Source organism: Hypomesus nipponensis, chromosome 5, assembly GCF_054491055.1.
Source record: "Hypomesus nipponensis isolate SF chromosome 5, ASM5449105v1, whole genome shotgun sequence".
In the NCBI taxonomy this organism is placed as follows: Eukaryota; Metazoa; Chordata; class Actinopteri; order Osmeriformes; family Osmeridae; genus Hypomesus; species Hypomesus nipponensis.
The window spans coordinates 4,947,721-4,968,298 of record NC_140365.1 but is presented as its reverse complement, the minus strand read 5'-3'; the positions used below and the strand labels follow the sequence as shown (position 1 = coordinate 4,968,298).

Below are 20,578 nucleotides of genomic sequence, written 5' to 3'. Positions count from 1 at the left end.
AGAAGTAGAACCTCGCACTGCCACTCTGATTTGTGTACCAGCAAGCTAACCACCACCACCTCCTCCTCAATCAGAAACTTGTTGAAAATGTTTGGAAACAGTTCCAGATGGAAGTGGGAAATATAGTTCTAATCAATTATAGTAGCCTACAAAAAATCCTAAACATTCAAAGCTCTACTTTTGGTTGTCCTGTTAGTGAATCTTGTCATTGTAAGATTATCCTCTAATTTTTATTTGGCTTAATTAATTACATTTACAAATACAGTAGCCTGAAAAACCTAAGCTCACCATCTGATGGCAGCAATGCTCCATAATGCAAGGTAAAAAAGAAAGAAAGAAGGAACGCCTACAATTCTATGGACGAAGAAGAGCCAGCGACAAGCTGTCAACTCAACTCTCGCGTAGTTCTAACAAGCTAAAACAAGTAGGTTTAGCTATAGCTAGCTAGGCTACGTTCACAAGCTAAGCCACAGCCCAAGCACCAGCAGAGATGCTAAACTTGCTAATATGTTCTGATTATTTGTCCATTGTCTCTACATTTGGATTTGTTGCGGACCTCTTACTATAATATTTTGGTTATGGGCATCCGTTATAAACAGAGAGTACAGTGTCAAGTAGCAAGTTTAAATTATTTCAAAGAACTTTGTTGTGGTGATACTGGATCCAGATAGGTTGCTACCTTACGTAGCATAGCCAGCTAGCGCTTTGCTGCTTCTGAGTATTGTCTTGACATAGATTGCAGTTTGTGGTACACACTTTAATTGCTGTATGTAGCTTCTCAGTACTCAGTCAGATCAGACGATTTCAAGATTTTCGAATCAGACCCATACAGGCCATTGCTTTTCAAATTGCATGTATCCAATTAGCTAGCTGTCAAGCTAGCTTGTATTGTAGAATAGCAAATTGCTAGTATGGCGTCAGATACAAGTGATACAGAAGAATTCTACGATGCACCCGAAGACGTACATTTCACCCCATCTCCCAAAGTGTAAGTACCTGGCGAATTTGAGCATCATCTGTGTGATTTTCTAACGATAACGTTGTCATTTTTGTGTTCTGTTAACGGTAGTTGCTGTGATTAACAACATATGTTAGCTTGTAGGCTAGTACTTCCTGTATTAGCAAACCTTATTTGACAACACTAATCGACCCCCTATCCTAGTAGTGAAGTAGAAGTGAAAATAAACCGCTTCATCGACATTTATGTTAACTTGTCTTGTAAAACGAGTATGGTCATTCTATTCTACAGTATGCCTGTGAGTTAACGTCTTAGCACAGGCAGGCAAGTGTAAACAGGCAATTCGAGTCCTTGAATTAATTTCTTGGAACAATTTTTAACGTGCACCTAATTTACAGATTACAATTATGGTTAGCCCTAACAACATTTGCATTTTGTCTGAGAGTGCTATGATGACTAAATGACTGCCTTAAATGTTTAGGTCTCCTGCAAAGTTTTTCCTTCCCTCAACCAAGGTATGTCATTCTTTGCACTGACAACCCTGCATGTTCTACTCCATATCCAGGTTTTGCATGACTAAAGTGAAAAGTGGTGCTTTTTTAGTTTAATCATTAATTAAGATTGCCATTTGGAGTTTTATTGAGGTTAAAGTTAACAAAAAACACAGCTCTAGCTACTTATAGTTGTTTTCGTTTTTGTGAGAGGCCTATTCAATGTCCAGAACAGGGTAGCAAGTTTATCAATATATTAATATGAAGGCTGCAGTACGTAGATTGAATTCATTTTAAGTCTTTCCGCACCTGTTTAAAGGGCCAGGTAGAAAATCCACCACAGGATGCAACCGTTGGGCCTGTCCCACCTGAGACAAGTCAGGATGATTCCCTTCAGGTAGCCATCCCCCTTTCTTACTGTCTAATCCACATTCTCACACAGCCTTGTGATCTTGGTAGAGTGAATAGTAATGTGATAATAATTTCCTCTTTTTATTGTAAATTCTTGACAGTCATTTGTATTCCATTAACAACATTGAAAGAAGTATAAGGATATAACCCTGTTCTTGATCATCTATTTCTCCTAGATCATCGACAGTATTATTGAGGAAAGCCAAAAGGAGAGTGGTGCAGGGGAGGCTCTGCTGTTGGGCGAGAAAGCTGTAGACACAAGCCCAGAGTCAGATCCGAGGAATGCAAGCGCAGCCGTCGTGATGCCTGAAGCTCCCGTGGTACCCCAGATGGTTGCCGTGGAGCCAGACTGTGCCGCTGTGGAGCCTCAGCCTCCAGGGAGGAGCCCCGAACAGCCACAGGAAGAGGCCCAGCTGCAGGGGGCCTGCTCCATGGCCGTCTCAGTGAGCTCCGCGTCTGGGTCACAGGAGCATGCCCAGCCTCCAGACATCACTAGTGCCCTGGGGCAGAATCAGCCAGAACTACCAGACCTGCCAGACCTTCCCCGGGTGGCTGCAGATGGAGACAGGGAGCACAGACCGGCAGACATCCTGGACCACAAACCAGCCGAGTCAGACCACTCTGGACCATCCAAACCCCCCCGGCAGTTCACTGTAGAACCTGACATCGTGGCCAGCACCAAGAAGCCCCCCCCTTCACGCCCGCCCCCTCCCAGCGGAGCTCCTCCTCCAAGGCCCCCTCCCCCATCACGCCCGGCACTGCCACCCAGCAAGAAGTCCCAGGAGACTATGAGGCCAACCGGTCTTGAAGGTAAATAACAGAGTGTGTTTGACTACAGCAGCACAAAAGCACAAAGTCAAGTGTACACAAGCTGATAAGTGCGTATGGGTTTGAAATGTTCTTTTGGGGTCTGGACACTTGCGTAGAACATGTGGCTGGACACAAAGACACATTCCATGTGGCCACTAAGCACGTTTACCCCCACATCAGTAGATTATTTTTATACCAGTGTTATACTGTATTTGACCTATGCACTTTTTTTAAAGCTCTTTCTTGTAAGTCGCTTTGGATGAAAGCGTCTGCTAAATGACTAAATGTAATACTAGTTTATTAACAGTCAGTTAACTTTTGCCCTCTGCTTGCCAGTGTGTGCAGCTGAGCCAGTTGAAGCGATGGAGCCGCTGGGTCTGGTGTCTCCCAGCAGCACCGTGAGGAGCATCACCAAGGACCTGCAGCACTCTCTGGACCTGGCCAGTGCCACCAGCGGGGACAAGGTGGTGACGGCACAGGTCAGTGAGACACACCATTCACAACCACTGGCTGTTTCCTAGAAAGTGAAAAGAAGTTCTAACCCGATAGTATTGTGAGAGCGTTAATAAGATGGTGGGTTTCTCCCCCCTGCAGGAGAATGAGGACGAGCCGGCTTCTTCAGCCAGTGGGGGGGATACTCCAGGTCCCCAGCGCCCACGATCCGACTCTGGTAGAGAGCTGACTGATGAGGTAAAGGGCCCTGGATGACTCTCCCCCACCCATCTACCCATGAGCTACTCTGAAGACATTTCCACCGTTTCTATCATACCATGTCATTCTGGGGAATGTAGACCTTTCACCTTGTCCTGTTTGGGTGTCTGGGTACATTTACATTTGAGTCATTTTAGCAGACGCTCTTATCCAGAGCGACTTACAGTAAGTACAGGGACATTCTCCCCCAAGGCAAGTAGGGTGAAGTGCCTTGCCCAGGGACACAACGTCATTTTGCACGGCCGGGAATCGAACCAGCAACCTTCTGATGAATAGCCCGACTCCCTAACCGCTCAGCCATCTGACCCCCCCATCTAACAGGAGATCCTGGCGAGTGTGATGATCAAGAATCTGGACACTGGGGAGGAGATCCCTCTGATCCAGGCGGAGGAGAAGCTACCCACGGGAATCAACCCTCTCACCCTTCACATTATGAGGAGGACCAAGGAGTACATCACGTGAGAAACTCTCATTACCTCACGTCTTAATGGGTCTCAAAATATATTATTCATGTGTTTCAATCACATTTATTATTAATTCCGCAGTGCAGCAGTCCCTTGCATGTTCATTTGAACAACTGTGAGTAAAGAATAGAATAGGAGGAGCAGAATTCACTAAACACTTACATACACATAGATACATCACCAGCATCACAAAATGTCTTTATAAACGGCCAGACTGAAAGGGGGGGAACCACTTTCCTCAGGCCTCCTGGGAAATCGGTCCCCCTGTGTTCTCAGTGCTAAAGACTGGTGTATAGATGAAACTTGTAATACGTCATGATTTTTGTAGAAAATATTTTTCAAACCTTTTTTAGAAAACTTTTTTTAAACTATAGCCACACCAAGAATTGTCAGCCTCATCACAAAACATGAAAGAACATGGTGTATTCTATTGTGTATGTATTAATATTGTAATTCAGACACTGATTTGAGCCCCACAACTGGGTGGAATACTTTAAATAGTGTTGCAAATAACCTCGGCCCATGTCAGAATGTCAAAATGCAAAAACACAAGAATTTACATTTTGTTCTGTTCAGTTCGAGACGGTACATTTTTCACTTTGGGGCGGTACAGGGACAGTGAGGGGGGAAAAAAAAAAAAGTTAGTTGTGAGGCCTGCTTGGAACATCTTCCTGAGTCATTTTGTGTCTTTGTGTTGTTTTCCCTCTCAGCAATGACGCAGCACAGTCAGATGACGATGACAAGTCTCAGCCTCCGCTCACAGACACCGACGGGGGCAAGTTAAAGCAGAAGACGTAAGATCTGAAGCGGCCATGTTTGGTTCTCTCTCTAATGGAAAGCGAGTCATAGTTTTGTCCAATCTCATCTGGCTCTCCCCCCCCTTCCCTCCTCCAGTACACAACTGAAGAAGTTTCTGGGCAAGTCTGTGAAGAGGGCCAAGCACCTTGCAGAGGAGTATGGGGAGAAGGCAGTCAACAAGGTGAAGAGTGTCCGCGATGAAGGTCGGTGAACACTCCAAGGCTGCATTCTCAAGTCTCCGTTCGTCGCCGTTGTTGCTGTTGTTGGCTGTCTGTGGACGGTCGCTCACCACAAGCTTGTTTCAGTCTTTCACACAGACCCGGACGACCCCTCCTCCAGCGATGACGAGGGCATGCCCTACACCAGACCTGCCAAGTTTAAGGCAGCCCACAGCTTCAAGGGCCCCTTTGACTTTGACCAGGTCAAAGTGGTCCAGGATCTGAGTGGAGAGCACATGGTGAGGAGACATGGTCTCTGGTCTAGCAGATGTTTACTGTGGACAACAGGCCACAAGGATGCCTGGTGTTTGTATGTTTCCTCGTGAATGTGAGGCTGTGTGTGTATGAACCCCAGTATACCCACCACCTCTCCCTTGCACGCAGGGTGCAGTGTGGACCATGAAGTTCTCCCACTGTGGCAGACTGCTGGCCACAGCAGGCCAAGATAACGTGGTAAGAATCTGGGTTCTGAAAAATGCCTTTGACTACTTCAACAACATGCGGATAAAGTACAACACAGAAGGTAAATCCCGTTCCTTTCCGTTCATCCAAAGCTTGAGCTGTTTGAGTTGGTTGCATCGTGCCTGCTGTTGACGTCAATAGGAAGGCATGTTCAGCAGGTTTTTTTTTAACAGGGCACCTCCCCGTGTTCTGTCCCTCCCAGGTCGTGTGTCGCCCTCTCCCTCTCAGGAAAGCTTATGCTCCTCCAAGTCCGACACAGATGGTGGGGTGAGTCAGGTTAGGACAAGTCTCTACGCTGCCAGAGGCTCAGCAGAGGTTCATCTGTGCAACCTTCAGACGCGTAGTTACACAGGCCCTTTGTTCGTTGATGAGGGCTTGGCTGGGAATGTTATTTCCCAAGTGTGTTCGGCTGGGTGAAACCTCGGGGTGTGTTTTCTAGATGAGCAGTGTTCCAGAGGACCCTGACACAGAGGATCGGAATGCCCCCTTCCGCCAAGTCCCCTTCTGCAAGTACAAAGGTCACACGGCTGACCTGCTGGACCTGTCTTGGTCAAAGGTCAGAGTTCACGGCCCCCTCCCACCCTCATCCTCCCCTTCCTCATTCGCTCACACACACAGGTCCTCATGTTTTTCCGTATTGTTCCTGTGATTCCAGAACTACTTCCTGCTCTCTTCTTCCATGGACAAGACGGTTAGACTGTGGCACATATCCAGGAGAGAGTGTCTATGCTGCTTCCAGCACATTGACTTTGTCACAGCCATTGCCTTCCATCCCAGAGTAAGGTCCTTGTATGGCTCTGACACTCAACAAAGACATGTCTCCTTATGTTCTGCAGCTTGTCTATAAATGCTTCTATGTTACGTATAAACGTATACAAATAAGTTCAATGTTATCTTATGTCCCTTGTTTAGGATGACAGGTACTTCCTGAGCGGCTCTCTGGATGGGAAGCTGCGTCTCTGGAACATTCCGGACAAGAAGGTGGCGCTGTGGAACGAGGTGGACGGCCAGACGCGCCTCATCACTGCTGCCAACTTCTGCCAAAACGGGAAGTATGCAGTCATCGGGACCTACGACGGGCGCTGCATCTTCTACGACACAGAGGTACCTAGCCCCGCCCCCTGTCCTCCGCTCTGCTGTTTCCAGGTGCTGCAGAAGGACTCCAGACGGAGGTTTAAACTGGTCTCGACTTCCGCGAGCGCCCTTCATTCTGGGTGACCATTTGTTTGGTGTGTTTCTTTCCCAGCGCCTGAAGTACCACACCCAGATTCACGTCCGGTCCACCAGAGGAAGAAACCGAGTCGGACGCAAAATCACCGGCATAGAGCCTCTCCCTGGAGAGAACAAGGTGTGCCCCCCCCCCCCCCCCTCTTGTCCTCCACCAAACACGGCTCCTAAACACGACAGTCGGTGATGAATTCTTCTTATCCTGCAGATTTTGGTGACATCGAATGACTCCAGGATCCGCCTGTATGACCTGAGGGACCTGTCTCTGTCCATGAAGTACAAGGGCTACGTCAACAGCAGCAGTCAGATCAAGGCCAGCTTCAGGTGGGAACAGTTTCCTCCTCACTCAGGTCATGGGTGTCACCCAGAGTGAGTGTTCACCAGGGCTAATGATATCTCTCTGTCTGTCTCTGTCTCTCTCTGTCTCTCTCTCTCTCTACTGCAGCCACGACTACTCCTTCATTGTGAGCGGTTCAGAGGACAAGTACGTGTACATCTGGAGCACCTACCACGACCTGAGCAAGTTCACCTCAGTACGGCGAGACCGAAACGACTTCTGGGAGGGCATTAAAGGTAACTGGATAGCGTTCGGCTGGCTCGCACTGAGGAAACCCGATCCCATCTCAGTTCCCCACCTCTTCATCCCTCTCTCTCTCTCTGTTGTTGTTTTAGCCCACAATGCAGTTGTCACATCAGCCATCTTTGCGCCCCACCCTGGCCTGATCGTTCCGCAGGAGGCTGGGGCAGAAAAGCCCGATGCCGAGTGCAAGAGCCTAGACTCCACAGACTCTGAGACCATTCCCTCAGGTAGGGTGGATCGATCCATCACTTCCTCCTCAAGACTATTCATGTATTCACTGTGCTTTAATTAAGAGAATAGAAAGTGGGACCAGTCGTCTGGAGTGACCCTAGTTTCTCCCCTCTCCTCCTCAGGAGCCTTGAAGACTGATCACACTGAGGTCCTACTCTCTGCGGACTTCACCGGCGCCATCAAAGTTTTCATCAACGTCAAGAAGTACTGAGCTCTTAAAACGCTACGTCAAGGCATAGCCTTGAGCCGGAACTCACATATGGACCCTGTCAGTACGATTGTGTGTGTGTGTACAGTGAAGCCCCACTATGGATGCAGAGCTACCTGCTGCCAGCACTTCGAAACGAGCGTCCCTCTACCGGTGAGTGCTCTTGGAGGCTAGATCTCCTGTCATCTTCAAGAGAACAGTGACCCAGTGTAGAGGAACATGTCAATGTGGAGGAGGACGTATGTGGGGCGCGGGGGGGGATTACGGAAGAGGACTGTAAATGGAAGAAGCAACTCGTTGATATCCTGTCATTTCTTTTTTTTAATGTTTCCTTTTTTTTTTTTTTTTTTTACATGAATACTTGTGCACCTGGTTCCCTTTGTAGCACAGGTGGTTAGATGGGAGCTGTAAAGCATTGCCTGTCTCACTGGTGCAGAACATGAATCTGAACCAATAAGCAGGATGAGGTGGATGATTGAAAGACACTGAGCCGTGTGTGTGCAAAGGGCACACTGTATTTGCACCGCAAAAGCTCAGCTTTTCTAGACGCCCTTCTCAGCAATCCTTGACGCAAAACATGACACTGTAATAATTGTTCAACGGTTAGCACTCAAATTACTTGTTAGAAATTGTTTTTCGTTTCTTTGTTGGTGTTTGGTATGAAAATAAATGGAACCACTGATTTTAACATTTTGATTCACTTAACAGTAATAAAGTAAAAAAAAAAAAACTGTTATATTGCATGAAATGCTCTTGATTCCCTGTTATGATGTCCAAGCTTACATGAAAGGTACCTGAGGACAAATAACCTCAGGAGTGGAGATCTTTCATTTATTAGACTTTCCAAATACCAAACTGGAATCCGGACAACACAGACACCATCAAGAGGGATTTATCGTGAAATCTCAGGGACTGGTAGCAATTAACTGACTGAATGGAGTTTACAAACAAGCAATAAAACAAAACTGTACAAATAATGTTCAAACTTCATCATACAAAAATGTGCCAACTCTTGGACCAGTCAGGAAATGGGTACAGGGGGAGAACAAACAGCTGTCAGTCGGTCTGGAGGGCCAGTCCAAAGGTATCGTGGGAGAGAAGCATGTGGCTGTGCCTCAGTGAAGGGCCAGTCCACGGTGTTGCCTGGCTGCCTCAGAGCTCGAGGTGGGCAGGAGGAGGGAGGGGGAGGGGGTGTGAGGTCCAAGGTTGAGGATCAGTGTTTGTTCTTCTTTGTCTTTTTGTGGGAGCGGTGCGGCGAGCGGGAGCTCGACCTCCACACCTTCCTGGCAGGCGAGGGCGACCGTGACCTCTTTGACCTTTTGGGTGACTTGGACTTTGTTCTGTTGGGACAGGAAGGAGGGAGAGGGAACGCGGTCAATGCCCACACACAGGACAGCGACGACGGGAAAGGACACAGCAGTATAAAGACCTGGACTTACTTGGAGGGGGAGTCGCCTCTGTACTTCTGGGTCCGCTCCTCCGAGTCTTTACTCCGCCCCCTGCTTCTGTCCCGGTCTTGACTTCTTCTGCGAGTCTCTCTGTCGCGTCCTTTACCGCTCTCCTCCACCTTGTCTCTCCGCTCCTCCTTCTTGGATCGTTCTTTAGACTTCTGTGCCGACCTTTCTTTCTTCTCCTGGTCGTCCTTGTCAAACTCCTTCAGGAGACACACGCAGCCCAGAACAGAGAGGAGGATGGGAGTTGTAGTTTTGATTTCTAAACACTTTCTAAAGGTGTGGGTGCAGTGTATTGTAGCAGCAGCAGCAGTAGCGACTCACCTTCTGCAGCAGCTTGTTCCTGTACTGGGCCACCTGTTGGTGCAAGTTGCCAGACTTCTTGGGTCTTTTCCCTGACTCCAGCTCATCTTGGAACTTCATAACCTTCACCTGCGGAAGGCGAGAATCTACACATCAGGCCGTTTGTGGTAGCAGAACCAATGCAATAGAACTCCCTAGAAGAGTTGAATTTGAGTTGGAGGTGCAGGGAGTGGAGGTGCAGGGTGTGGAGGTGTGGAGGTGCAGGGTGTGGAGGTGCGGGTGTGGAGGTGCAGGGTGTGGAGGTGCAGGGTGTGGAGGTGCAGGGTGTGGAGGGTGTGGAGGTGCAGGGTGTGGAGGTGCAGGGTGTGGAGGTGCAGGGTGTGGAGGTGTGGAGGTGCAGGGTGTGGAGGTGCAGGGTGTGGAGGTGCAGGGTGTGGAGGGTGTGGAGGTGCAGGGTGTGGAGGTGCAGGGTGTGGAGGGTGTGGAGGTGCAGGGTGTGGAGGTGCAGGGTGTGGAGGTGCAGGGTGTGGAGGTGTGGAGGTGCAGGGTGTGGAGGTGCAGGGTGTGGAGGTGCAGGGTGTGGAGGTGCAGGGTGTGGAGGTGCAGGGTGTGGAGGTGCATGCTTGCCTCCAGCTCCCGCAGTCGGCTCCTCTTGCTCTCGGACATCTGGAAGCTGCTCAGCGAGCTCTTGAAGTCGACGCTGTCGTACTTGGATGGACTGGACGAGTCGTCGCTGCTGTCCTCCTCCGACTCCCTGTCCCCATCCCTGGTGTTACCACTGTCAGAGGCAGGAAGAACAGGGTCCATTAGGTTCACGTATATTCATGTCCATTCAGATATACTAAAGGAAGGCCATCTGCTGGACAGACTCTTTACCTCTGGTGTAGATGTCTGCCTACAGGTGAAAAGAAAGCAAACACGACCCACCTTGCGTTCCTCTCATCCCCGGAGTCTCGCTCGCCCACGTTGTCCCATTTCGACTCGGTCTTGGCTGGAGGAGGAAGAGGCAGGATTAACTGGGCTGTGGGATGGGAACAGCTTTATAGGATCAGTACAGATAAATACAGGTGTTTCCAGTGTTTCCAGTACGGTACCTAGGGGCAGAGCCTCAGCATCATCCACCCTCTCCCACTTAGACAGAGCCACCTTGGAGTGAAGGGCGTTTCTGCTGTCGTCCACTGGAAGAGGCAAACAGAACTCGAATCAAGGCCACACCTAGCGAGCCTTTAAAAGGCCTTCATTCGTACACGACGGGAGGTGAACCTACGAGGCATTCCATCAATGTCATCTATGGGGACCCCCAGGGGCACCCCGTCTATGGGGACCCCCAGGGGCACCCCGTCTATGTCGTCCACAGGAACCCCGTCCAGGGAGGAGGGGTCCCAGCCCAGGGGGCAGCCGTCCAGGTCATCCAGCGGGGCTCCGTCCAGGGGAGCTCCGTCTAGCGCCAGCCCGTCCAACGGAGCTCCGTCCAGGTCAGGAGACTCCACCTGGGGGAGGGAGGGAAAGCAGTCACCTCTGTCCCTCTCTGTCCCTCTCTGTCTCTCTCTGTCTCTCTCTGTCTCTCTCTGTCTCTCTCTGTCTGTCTCTGTCTGTCTCTGTCTCTATCTCTCTGTCTCTGTCTCTATCTCTCTGTCTCTATCTCTATCTCTCTGTCTCTCTGTCTCTATCTCTCTGTCTCTATCTCTCTGTCTCTATCTCTCTGTCTCTATCTCTCTGTCTCTATCTCTCTGTCTCTATCTCTCTGTCTCTATCTCTCTGTCTCTATCTCTCTGTCTCTATCTCTCTATCTCTCTCTCTATCTCTCTCTCATGCCTGGCCGCAGCTACAGGCTGGTCCCCGCCGCACTGGGTGCTGTCACTTCAGTGGCCATGTATGGAGGACGGTAGGGGGTGGGGCGGGGTCTGTTTGTCACGCTCACCTCTGGCCTGACGATCACCTCCTCTCCGGCTTTCACCAGACCCAGGAAGATGTTCTGCAGCTGGATCAGGTAGGACTCGGGGTAGATGGCCCAGTCTTCCCAGGCCCTGAAGCAGCACATTATCTTTTGCTGAGGAGGAAAGACAAACACAGATGCATGGAAAACAGATTTGCGCTGCGAAAGTCAAAAGTCAGGACCCGACAGACTGATAACCACTGCTTACCTTGAACTGTTCAGCCTGCAGTCTGGCTTGGATGTTCCTGTAGGCTTCACTAATGTCCCCGAATATCTGGGGCAACTTTGTCTCAAAGCTGAAAGGAAAGCAAAAGCATACATCATTTAGTAATAATACATGCGTACCACAATATGAATGAAATATGTAGTCCTGGGAAATCCATGACAGTTTAAACTTACAATTTGCGATAATAGGAGGCATTGGAAACCTTGGCACAGGAGTTGTATAAGATGTCTGACACCAGATATAATCTGGCAATCTGAAGGAGTAAATATAGACGTTAGTGAGAGGTGCATGATGTAGCTTCAGTCCTGAACAGGGAAATCAACAGGAACAAGACTTGGTGTGATAAAAGAGCTGTCAAAATCTACCTTCTTCTGCAAGGGCGTTTGGAGAAGAGACAGTGATTCAGCGATACAGCCCACCACCTCCTCTGCAGCCTCTGCCCTCTCCAGGCAGAACAGCATCGCGTCGCCAACCTCATCCCTCCGAGGACTGAGTCCTCTCAGCAGGGTCTCCAGCCTCTCTCTATGTCTGGGGGTGCAAACACAGAACGACGGTCTCAACAAGGTCCACAGTCAGATGACTGAGCGGTTAGGGAATCGGGCTATTACTCAGAAGGTTGCCGGTTCGGTTCGTGCAAAATGACATTGTGTCCTTGGGCAAGGCAGTTCACCCTACTTGCCTCGGGAGGAATGTCCCTGTACGTCACTCTGGATAAGAGCGATAAGATAAGAGCTCTGGATAAGAGCGTCTGCTAAATGACTAAAATGTAAATTCTCCTAACAAACACGCGTCCCCGAACGCTCCCTCCCTCCAGGTCCAGCAGGGGGGGCACTCACTCAGCCTTCAGCTGGCCCTTCTTCAGCTCCTCCTCTTCCTGGGACGCCGCCTCTTCCTCCTCCGCCCCCTCCTCGTCTCCGTGGAGATAGGGGTTCAGCAGGGGGGGCCTCCAGATGGAGCCCCCACGGAACATGCGGAAGTCCGTGGTCCTCCACTCGCTGGGGGACTCGCCCTGGGGGGGGGGGGGGGCACACACACACAGAGGAATGTGTCTGAGGCACAACAGGGATATGGAGTCCTGACCAAGGAGGCGAGAGGCAGGGAGAAAGAACCTACCTGGAGAATGGAGTACAGTTTCCAGCGGTAGTACACGTGATCCTGGCTCTTGTTGTCAAACAGGAAGCTAAAAATAAAACAAAATCTATAAATATCAGATGGGTGTACACACTTTTGGCCAGGTGTGAAACGGTCGACGTTGGAGAAGAGTGAGAGGAGAGAGAGAAGACCGTACCGGAAGTCTGGGCTATTCTTCTCTTTGCTCATGATAATGGCTTCAAACATTGGTCCCTCACGCACCACAAACTCTATCATCCGGTGAATGAGGCCCAACAGATTCCTGTGGAGTAGAAGCAGAGTTGATCAGAGGCTCGAAGGCATGCGGTCTCTCTCCCACTCTCCATCCAGACCTGAAGCCTTGTCAAAGCACTCACTGCACACTGGCCCTAAACCCTCCTAGAGCTTCGGTCTGGTTCGTGAAACACAAAGCCATGTGCCGAGGGCTCACTGTCCCTCAACTCTCACTGTCACAGCCTGATAGAAGCCTCACTGTGGTGTGTCTGTATACAGAGAATAGACATACATCCCTAATGAGCATCTATACTAAAAAGACAAGCCCACATGCAGTGTAACACAGCTCATGTCATGTGTCTCTACCGGTATGGCAATTTATTCCCCCTTCTGTCCATAAATAATTGTTTGGATTGAATCAGAGTGGCACTGTTAGTGATGGTGACAGCATTTACTTACTACAATAAGACGCTACGGAAATTGATCAAAAAGAATCCATCTGCCTTCTTGCTGTATCTGTCTGCAGTGTCTCAACCAACCTGGATGTTAGCCATGGTTGATGCTGATGCTTGCGAGTTCAGCACTCATTTATGAATGCAAGCTCTGGCCTTGCCAAACTAATATCATTTCTAATTCCCTAACCATGTTTATACTGTATATTCTATACTAGACTTAATGGATGTTATCAATAACGAGCCTCTCTATGCGTCAGAAGGTGTTTGCAGTCCTAATACACAGGGATTCCCCAATGCCCTGAACAGCCGCCACGTCGCCGATAAGACCCTTTGACAATGGCTTGATGCAGACCAGTTAAAACACATCTACACACTAAGAAGCACATGAAGACGGTTACACTGTACGCTGCTGCCCTGTCAACTCCCATGAGTCCTGGCCAGGTGTAGGACTCAGGCCCCTGGGTCTTGCTGTTGCTAACATACTGTGTGTACACAGGAACAGTGGAGCAGCAGAGCCGCTGTTCACTAGCACAGTTGTGTGAGAAGGGCTGGTCAGTCGTAAGGAGCAGTAGTAAGAATGGATAGAGTGTGTACCTTTCTGTTGGGATAACCACTTTGACTACGGCTTCGGACAGAGTCTGTTCGTGAAGTCAAATCAAATAGTGAAGATATGAAAGAGTGAGTATAAATACAGGTGAAACACTGCAGGATACATACAGCATAGAAAACGACTACAGCATTAAAAGCTACAACTATTTCTAAATGGGGGAAAATGTCTTGTTCGACACAGTACTACATAGCACACCCTTTCCAGACTATTTTATATACAAGATAATCCCACCCTCCGTTATAGTTACAGCTATTGGGATTACGTAATGCACTGGTAAACTACGTCATAACACAGGTTGATTCAAACACCTCTGGAATTGTACACATTGCTTTTCCCTAAGCTGAAAACTAGAGCTTTCTAGTGCTGAGAATGAATTAATCAAATACATCTATACACCTACCACAGGACAAACCAACTGGACTAAGACAAAACAGAAAATGTAAAACAGAACGGTGACGCCAAGGACTGATCCAGCCTTTAGCTCATGGATCTGTGAGCGAATCTGAATTCCAGGTCAAACTTTAAAGTCCAGTTTGGTCATTCTGTGATAAATGTATAGCGACTAGGTTACACAGTCCCCACACTTTGCCACGGGTCTTTAATACAGAATAAAAAGACATGTTTCAGAGAGCCATGCACACAACCTAGAGTAAAGAGGATGGTACCTTGTCAAACTCCTCCTTTGACCTGCCCCAGGGCTTGGTGAAGTCGTTACGGAAGCGATCTCGGGGCTGAGCATTAAAGGGCAGACCAGAAGGGGGTGGAGGAGTGGCCATTTTGAGAACTCCTATGGGCGTGTAGAGAGGCTGGGGAGGGATGCGAACCGCTTTCCCCCATCCCAGTTTCATTTCAAAACCCATAACTGTTTTACCTGTGGCAACAAACCAACAAAAAAAGGCTTCATAAGAACTCCGTTATAACCCAACCGACTGAACACGTGGGCGTTACAGGACATAAAGTATGTGTATTTCGTAAAGTTTTTGTAAAAGCTCACCGTCGAGTGCAGCCAGAGCTCGCTCTGCATCTTTCCTGGTCATGAAGGCCACAAAGCCTCTGTTGGTGACTCTGGTGCGCTCCTCGTCCGTACGAGGCCACATGATCTTCACGCTTGCCAGGGGGCCGTACTTGCCAAACTCTTTGCAAAGCATCTCCTCATTCATCTGAAGTGTCATCGGTGGGACGTTAGCACAATCGCCCCGCCCCCAAACACAATCGCCCCGCCCCCAAAACGTTCAAACACATGCTGGATGTTTCCTTTGTTATTTCCTTTATGTACCTTTGGATTAATGCAGCCAATGTACAGGTTGGTTGTGTTTGGCACCGCTGGGTCATCATCAAATACTGATAGAAAGGTTGAAAGGACACATATTGATGCTTCATAGTGGACACCCAATGTGTACATATTTAAAGCTTCAAGCCATTTTCACTGCGGGACAGGTTGAAATCTCACTTGATCGACGTGATAAAGGTAGTTCCACGTCTCCGTATCCACCTCCGGGTTCATTTTTCTTTCGTTTGTACCTTTCTTCGCGCTCTTCTTGTATTCTGACAAAAAAATGATTATTTTCAAAACAAACATGCAAAAAACCCTTACCAAGACATAACATTACACATCAGAGACCACAAAATAACATACTGTTTAAGTTCTTCTTTAAAAAGTTCAAGGTTGCTCTTTTTCTTCTCCTCTGTCCTCTTTTTAGTATTCTGTGAACGAACATTGACAAATATTAAAGACTACAGACATTGAAGACTTCAAATTTAAAGACTTCAAATCTAAAGGCTTAACGCAGTTGTTCATCATGGGTGTTTCCAAGACAACTCACAGGCCTTCGGAAATCAGATTGCACAGGTGAGACATTCTGTGGCACAAACTTGGTGGACGGTCTGTAAAGCTTGTTTTTCTTCACCTCTGCTGCTTCTTCTTCTGTAAAAACAAACAATAAACAACAACAACAAAACAGCATTCATGAGGTGACACTCGGTTGCAGATGCTCTGACCAGCCGGTAGCCAATATTTCTGCTCACCTTTAGTAGCATTCACAATTCCTCCACGGACAAAGGTTTTCACCCCACTCTTGTCATTAGTGTCAAATGATGCTAGAAATTCCTCAAAAACTTCAGCTGCTTTTTCTTGTTCCTGATAATGACATTTACATTTTAGACACAAATAAGGCAAGCATTGTTACCATCCTTATTACTGCCTCCATTTCATGATTTCATACCTTTTTCTTGTGATCTTCTTGTTCTTTCTTTGTTAAACTTCTTTTGACACTGACAGGTTTCCCTTTTTTGTCTGCCATGCTCAGTCTGGAAGAGAAATAACCAACATTTCAGATCCATAATGCCAATGACTGTTATTTTCTCCCAGACACAGACGCACGTTCGCAGACTAAATACACGCGCACGTACAACCCGTAACTCTCTGTCTGTGTGTGTGTGTGTCTGTTTATTTCTCACACACACACACACACACACACACACACCTACACACACACACACACACAATAACTATGATGTTTGTTTACAGTGACCGTTGCTAACTGTTGTATTATTTAGATGTTTATATCTTGCTTTGTTAACTACATCGCAAACCTAGACTTTCATTGAGGTTAATGGATCCAATGGATCGGTTGTGGCTAAAGGAGCAGAGTGGCCTAGCTAGCGAGGGTGGCTAGTTACTAGCTTGCTAGCTAGCTAGCCCCTGAAGTACAAGCCTTTGCAGCGCACGAGCTAGCCCGCTAGTGTTCATTAGCTAACGTTGGTTAGCTAGCCAACACGTTAGTACATGTTTATTTTACATCTAATATGCGAAATGCACTGGTTATGCACTAGACTGAAAGTTTCACATTTCTTACCCTTAGAAGTGTTCAATGCGTTTATTATTGCTCCACCATTTTCATTACGACAAAAATGGACATCGCGGAAAAATGATGTCAACACACCCTAGCCAATGAACGAAAGAAACGAGCCGCTGAAGCGTATGTCGCTTTGGTTAAGGATGCCCAAACCGCCCTGCGGTGACGCCTGCAAGTCACTCCTTGGTGGTTAAGGATTAGGTGGATTTTAGTCTAATATAAGTGAAAATGAGTGACTTAAGCCATGTTTAATTCATAGATGACTGGATCACAAGAATAGAAGTATAAGGTGAGGTGATTACATTTTCACATAGTGAAAGCCACTTTTACTTCTATACAGCTGTTACTGTCTGTGTCCACAATTTACAATTTAAAAAGCCTACATTAATCAGTTTATTATCATCATAACATAATAATTTAGAGCACTCAAAACCATTCAATTTATTTTGAGTTTAAATATGTCAATTGCACAGTGCCTAAAAACACAACAATAAAAAGTCTCCAATTAAATCAACCTGCTTGCCATGTAAGACCACTCTTACGCAGTATAAATCTGGAAAATCATGATTAAATAAAAACCGTACACTGAATAACTTCAAAATAACATATTTTTAAACAGCCCACAGCATAATGTACAGTTATGTTCAGCAAAGGGTCACTGTAAGACCACAGTTCGTCCAAGTCCCCGGCCTCTTCCTCTTCCCCTGCTGCCCCCTCTCTGGACACCCTGTCCTGGGGGTGGAAGGTTCCTCATACCAGTGAAGCGGTCGTTGAGAGTCACCCCTGTCTGGAACCCATGAAACAGATACACTTGCAAGTTTAGTTCCTTTCGTGAACACGAATCGCTCACAGAATTCATCTAAATGACTGTTAAAATACTGTGTTCCTTTATAACAGATAATAGATGTAAAACCAATTAATTTAGGCATATTTTCTAACCTAATGGTGTCCTACCTGATTGATTGTGGCCTTCAGGTTAAATCTAAGGGGAATGCCTTTGGGAGAGGAAGTTTCACCCCCTGTAGAAATAGAACGGTCCATCGTCTGCTTGGCCTTGGTGCTGAGAAAAATTAAACACACATTATTGGTCTAAATTACCGCAAAAAAGAAATTACAAATCTTAGTTACTGTGTAATAGGCTCTAAATAAAATATGTACTCACCCAGGCTCTGGGCTGGCTTTAGCGTTTGGAAGGGACACTGTTAAGGTACAGCCAGTAGAGGGCGCTTTTCGCCAACTGCCCAGAAAAGTATGACGGTGATAAATTCAGTATAGGGACTAAAAAATACACGACAAGCAAAGCAAGGCTAATAGAGTATAGCATCTCACCTCCTAGCTCTTTGGTACCTTTCCATTTTCTCACTGGCTTGCACGGTAGAGAACTAAATGAAAGAGGGGGTTTAATTAGAGTTGTTCAGCATTAAATCAATACAAAATCTTAAATATTATTCAATTTAGGGGCTAAAGCACAACAAAAAATCCTTGTGGGGAGTTGAAATGCTACGACTTTTACTGGGAAATGCTTGAGGTAGGTTGACATGTTGGAACAACAGTAAGTAGGGGGGGTCAGATGGCTGAGTGGTTAGGAAATTGAGCTTTTAATCCGAAGTTTGCCGGTTCGATTCCTGGCTTTGCAAAATGACGTTGTAGGCAAGGCACTTCACCCTACTTGCCTCGGGGGGAATGTCCCTGTACTTACTGTAAGTCACTCTGGATAAGAATGTCTGCTAAATGACTAAATGTAAATGTAAGTACCTCTCTGTTGAGCACAAACGGCCGGGCACTTCCTCGTCTCTGTTTTCGCTGGAATGGAGGGTGTCCCTGCTCTCTGGGTGCAGGAGCAGGCCTGACACCAAACCCAAAACCACAACACAGAAAAAAAGTTACAGTACCATTTTAAAATGCATTTTTAGAATGCATGGCAAAGGCAAGATCGATGACTATATGATACGAAATCACTCTGTGGACAATTAACAAAATCACATATCAATCAAAGCAAGGCACGCTGAACCTTCTCTTTGCTGCTGTAAGACTTCTGTTTCGTTGATAAAACACTCCCTTGAATAAAGGTTTGCGTTGTCCGACTTGAACCGTAGCCTTAGAGGGTAGAAATAGAATAGTTTCATCTAAGGAACCATTTTTTTCTGAATCAAAATATGTCCACTATACATTTTGGTCAATTTGATAAAATCTCTCAATCACTTCTTGCAGTTGACGTGGCAGTTCTGGAAATATATTCCGAGAGAAGGTTTCTGTTGGTTCCTGAACATGAGAGTACAGTAATTTGACATGAACATACCTTTGTGTTCATAGGATGCCTGTTTAAAGGACTCACTCCTTTAGCTCCAATGGCAGCCTTTTTAATGTTGAATGGCTTTACTTTGTAAAACCAGCGAGGGGAGGGTCCCATGTACTTTGATCTGTAGGCGCCTTAAAACAAGGCCATATTGTATAGAAAATCATATTTTTTCCCAGAGTGACAAGGTAATAAATAATGATTAATAGCATCACCATACAAAGGCAAATGAAACAGATGTGGTGATACCTTGCTGGCTTTGGCCTTGTCTGATAGGGAATCTTTGCTGGCGTCCTGTGTTGTCTAGTTTCCTCAGGACGTTGTGCTTGTTTGAGGCGCGTTGGTTTCGGGCCTTGCTGGCAGCCCTGTTTACTCTCTGCTCTTTCCTGTTCAGTTTGATGATGTCATCTGGCAATAAAGGGTAACGGACATGTGAGGCCCTCAGACTCTGAATCATAGGCCTTTTCATGTCATATGAGAGCCTGAATCCATTATGTGAAAGGTGAGCTAATGAGGGGCAAGTTAACGGTGCATTTCAGTTTCTCTATGCATTACAAAATCCCCAGAGACATGTCAACATAATGGATTTGAATAGTGGGCTTAGACTGCATCTCACAAAAGAGCACTGAGCTATGTGTTTTTTTTACACTGATGGATATGGTAGCAAGAACCCTTGTAGGCATATGCCAAGGAAAAGTCATTATACTCTTTTATCAATTCAAACAACTGTATGAAGAAAACATCAACATACTATGAAACTCACATGTGACGAAGAATGATTTAAACTTAATGATAATGTCACATATTAAAGCTAATTGGCAAATACATTTGAGTTTAGCACCAGTGGTTATACTGTGGCCATATAGAACCACTTAACAGCTGAGAATTGAACACTAAACATAGACAATTAATGGCGAGACGACTCTGACGTGCAACTTAACATAAATTTGAGTCGTTGATAAGAACATTATCTGAACAAAGGTAAACATGCACCAATCAGGCGCTAACCCAATGACAAGTCTATTTTATCCGAGTTGCGAGACTCCAGCGACTCCATGGGCTCCGGGTCCGGGTTATCCTGGTGGTCGCTGTTTGGTGGGTTGTCTGTAGTTGGGGTGGCGGTGGAAGAGTCGTCCATTATTTTAAGTGTTAAACGCAGTTATTAGACCTTGAACAGACTGTCAGCTTTGTTGGGACAGTCTTTTCTAATCGCAATTTAGTTGAAGGCACTTGTATCCTTCTAATTTAGAATGATCGAGGTAGCCTGCAGTTTTTTCTTTTACCGAGTTTCTTCACCTTACTTCCACTGCAACAATATCCAGAGCAACCCAACCCTTCAACGTTATGTATGCGACCAACTGCATGACAGAACCAAAAATAGCCTGTGCTCTAACAGTAGCCGCTATCAAGGGCCTCACTGTAGACTAAATAGCGTGCTTGAAAGGACTGTTGGCATGAAAGACAAACACACAGTCATGATTGTGATTACATCCTTTGATGGCAGGCAGAGCTACGGTTTGGGACAACCATAGC

At 46.9% G+C, this 20,578-nt stretch overlaps 3 protein-coding genes across 4 annotated transcripts; 1 reads left to right on the top strand and 2 right to left on the bottom strand.

The window, feature by feature from the left end:
- The first annotated feature begins 202 nt into the window (after positions 1-202).
- On the top strand, positions 203-8,302 carry wdr44 (WD repeat domain 44). 2 transcript variants are annotated; one of them, XM_084697483.1, is made up of 20 exons: positions 203-988; positions 1,440-1,473; positions 1,769-1,846; positions 2,037-2,670; positions 3,007-3,149; positions 3,265-3,360; positions 3,703-3,839; positions 4,556-4,639; positions 4,740-4,846; positions 4,949-5,100; positions 5,246-5,384; positions 5,526-5,590; positions 5,763-5,879; positions 5,979-6,101; positions 6,236-6,427; positions 6,570-6,671; positions 6,759-6,874; positions 6,996-7,123; positions 7,223-7,357; positions 7,484-8,302. In XM_084697483.1, the coding sequence occupies exons 1-20, from the start codon at positions 912-914 to the stop codon at positions 7,570-7,572; spliced, it is 2,748 nt and encodes a 915-aa protein (XP_084553609.1). In that variant the 5' UTR covers positions 203-911; the 3' UTR covers positions 7,573-8,302. The 2 variants fall into 2 exon arrangements, with proteins under 2 accessions (XP_084553609.1, XP_084553608.1); XM_084697482.1 differs by having other exon boundaries at positions 5,526-5,599.
- A 77-nt stretch (positions 8,303-8,379) lies between these two features.
- On the bottom strand, positions 8,380-16,952 carry LOC146287999 (U2 snRNP-associated SURP motif-containing protein). The gene is made up of 24 exons (XM_084697484.1): positions 16,750-16,952; positions 16,117-16,201; positions 15,920-16,031; positions 15,718-15,818; positions 15,531-15,598; positions 15,345-15,439; positions 15,171-15,235; positions 14,889-15,054; positions 14,560-14,765; positions 13,879-13,922; positions 12,774-12,878; positions 12,599-12,665; positions 12,322-12,494; positions 11,851-12,013; positions 11,659-11,738; positions 11,468-11,555; positions 11,245-11,373; positions 10,591-10,813; positions 10,418-10,501; positions 10,251-10,314; positions 9,951-10,101; positions 9,345-9,452; positions 9,009-9,223; positions 8,380-8,909 (listed from the first exon to the last, which is right to left on the bottom strand). Exons 2-24 carry the CDS (start codon positions 16,192-16,194, stop codon positions 8,783-8,785), a joined length of 2,712 nt encoding a protein of 903 aa, XP_084553610.1. The 5' UTR covers positions 16,195-16,201; positions 16,750-16,952; the 3' UTR covers positions 8,380-8,782.
- Positions 16,953-17,175: 223 nt separating this feature from the next.
- On the bottom strand, positions 17,176-20,390 carry LOC146287998 (UAP56-interacting factor). Its single transcript, XM_084697494.1, has 9 exons — positions 20,054-20,390; positions 19,295-19,453; positions 19,049-19,179; positions 18,761-18,846; positions 18,505-18,595; positions 18,079-18,131; positions 17,912-17,986; positions 17,704-17,809; positions 17,176-17,536 (listed from the first exon to the last, which is right to left on the bottom strand). Exons 1-9 carry the CDS (start codon positions 20,181-20,183, stop codon positions 17,405-17,407), a joined length of 963 nt encoding a protein of 320 aa, XP_084553620.1. The 5' UTR covers positions 20,184-20,390; the 3' UTR covers positions 17,176-17,404.
- Between the last annotated feature and the right edge of the window lie 188 nt (positions 20,391-20,578).

Excerpts from the sequence above, each read along its gene's own strand:
- wdr44 (XM_084697482.1), top strand. The coding sequence starts at position 912 with ATGGCGTCAGATACAAGTGATACAGAAGAATTCTACGATGCACCCGAA. Across the intron at positions 5,385-5,525 it reads GATAAAGTACAACACAGAAG|GTCGTGTGTCGCCCTCTCCC; the intron begins GTAAATCCCGTT and ends TGTCCCTCCCAG. Across the intron at positions 7,124-7,222 it reads CTTCTGGGAGGGCATTAAAG|CCCACAATGCAGTTGTCACA; the intron begins GTAACTGGATAG and ends TTGTTGTTTTAG.
- LOC146287999 (XM_084697484.1), bottom strand. The coding sequence starts at position 16,194 with ATGGCAGACAAAAAAGGGAAACCTGTCAGTGTCAAAAGAAGTTTAACA. Across the intron at positions 12,879-13,878 it reads GTGGTTATCCCAACAGAAAG|GAATCTGTTGGGCCTCATTC; the intron begins GTACACACTCTA and ends TCTACTCCACAG. Across the intron at positions 8,910-9,008 it reads AGAGGCGACTCCCCCTCCAA|AACAAAGTCCAAGTCACCCA; the intron begins GTAAGTCCAGGT and ends CTGTCCCAACAG.
- LOC146287998 (XM_084697494.1), bottom strand. The coding sequence starts at position 20,183 with ATGGACGACTCTTCCACCGCCACCCCAACTACAGACAACCCACCAAAC. Across the intron at positions 19,180-19,294 it reads ACAAGGCCAAAGCCAGCAAG|GCGCCTACAGATCAAAGTAC; the intron begins GTATCACCACAT and ends CCTTGTTTTAAG. Across the intron at positions 17,987-18,078 it reads AGGTACCAAAGAGCTAGGAG|TTGGCGAAAAGCGCCCTCTA; the intron begins GTGAGATGCTAT and ends TTTTCTGGGCAG.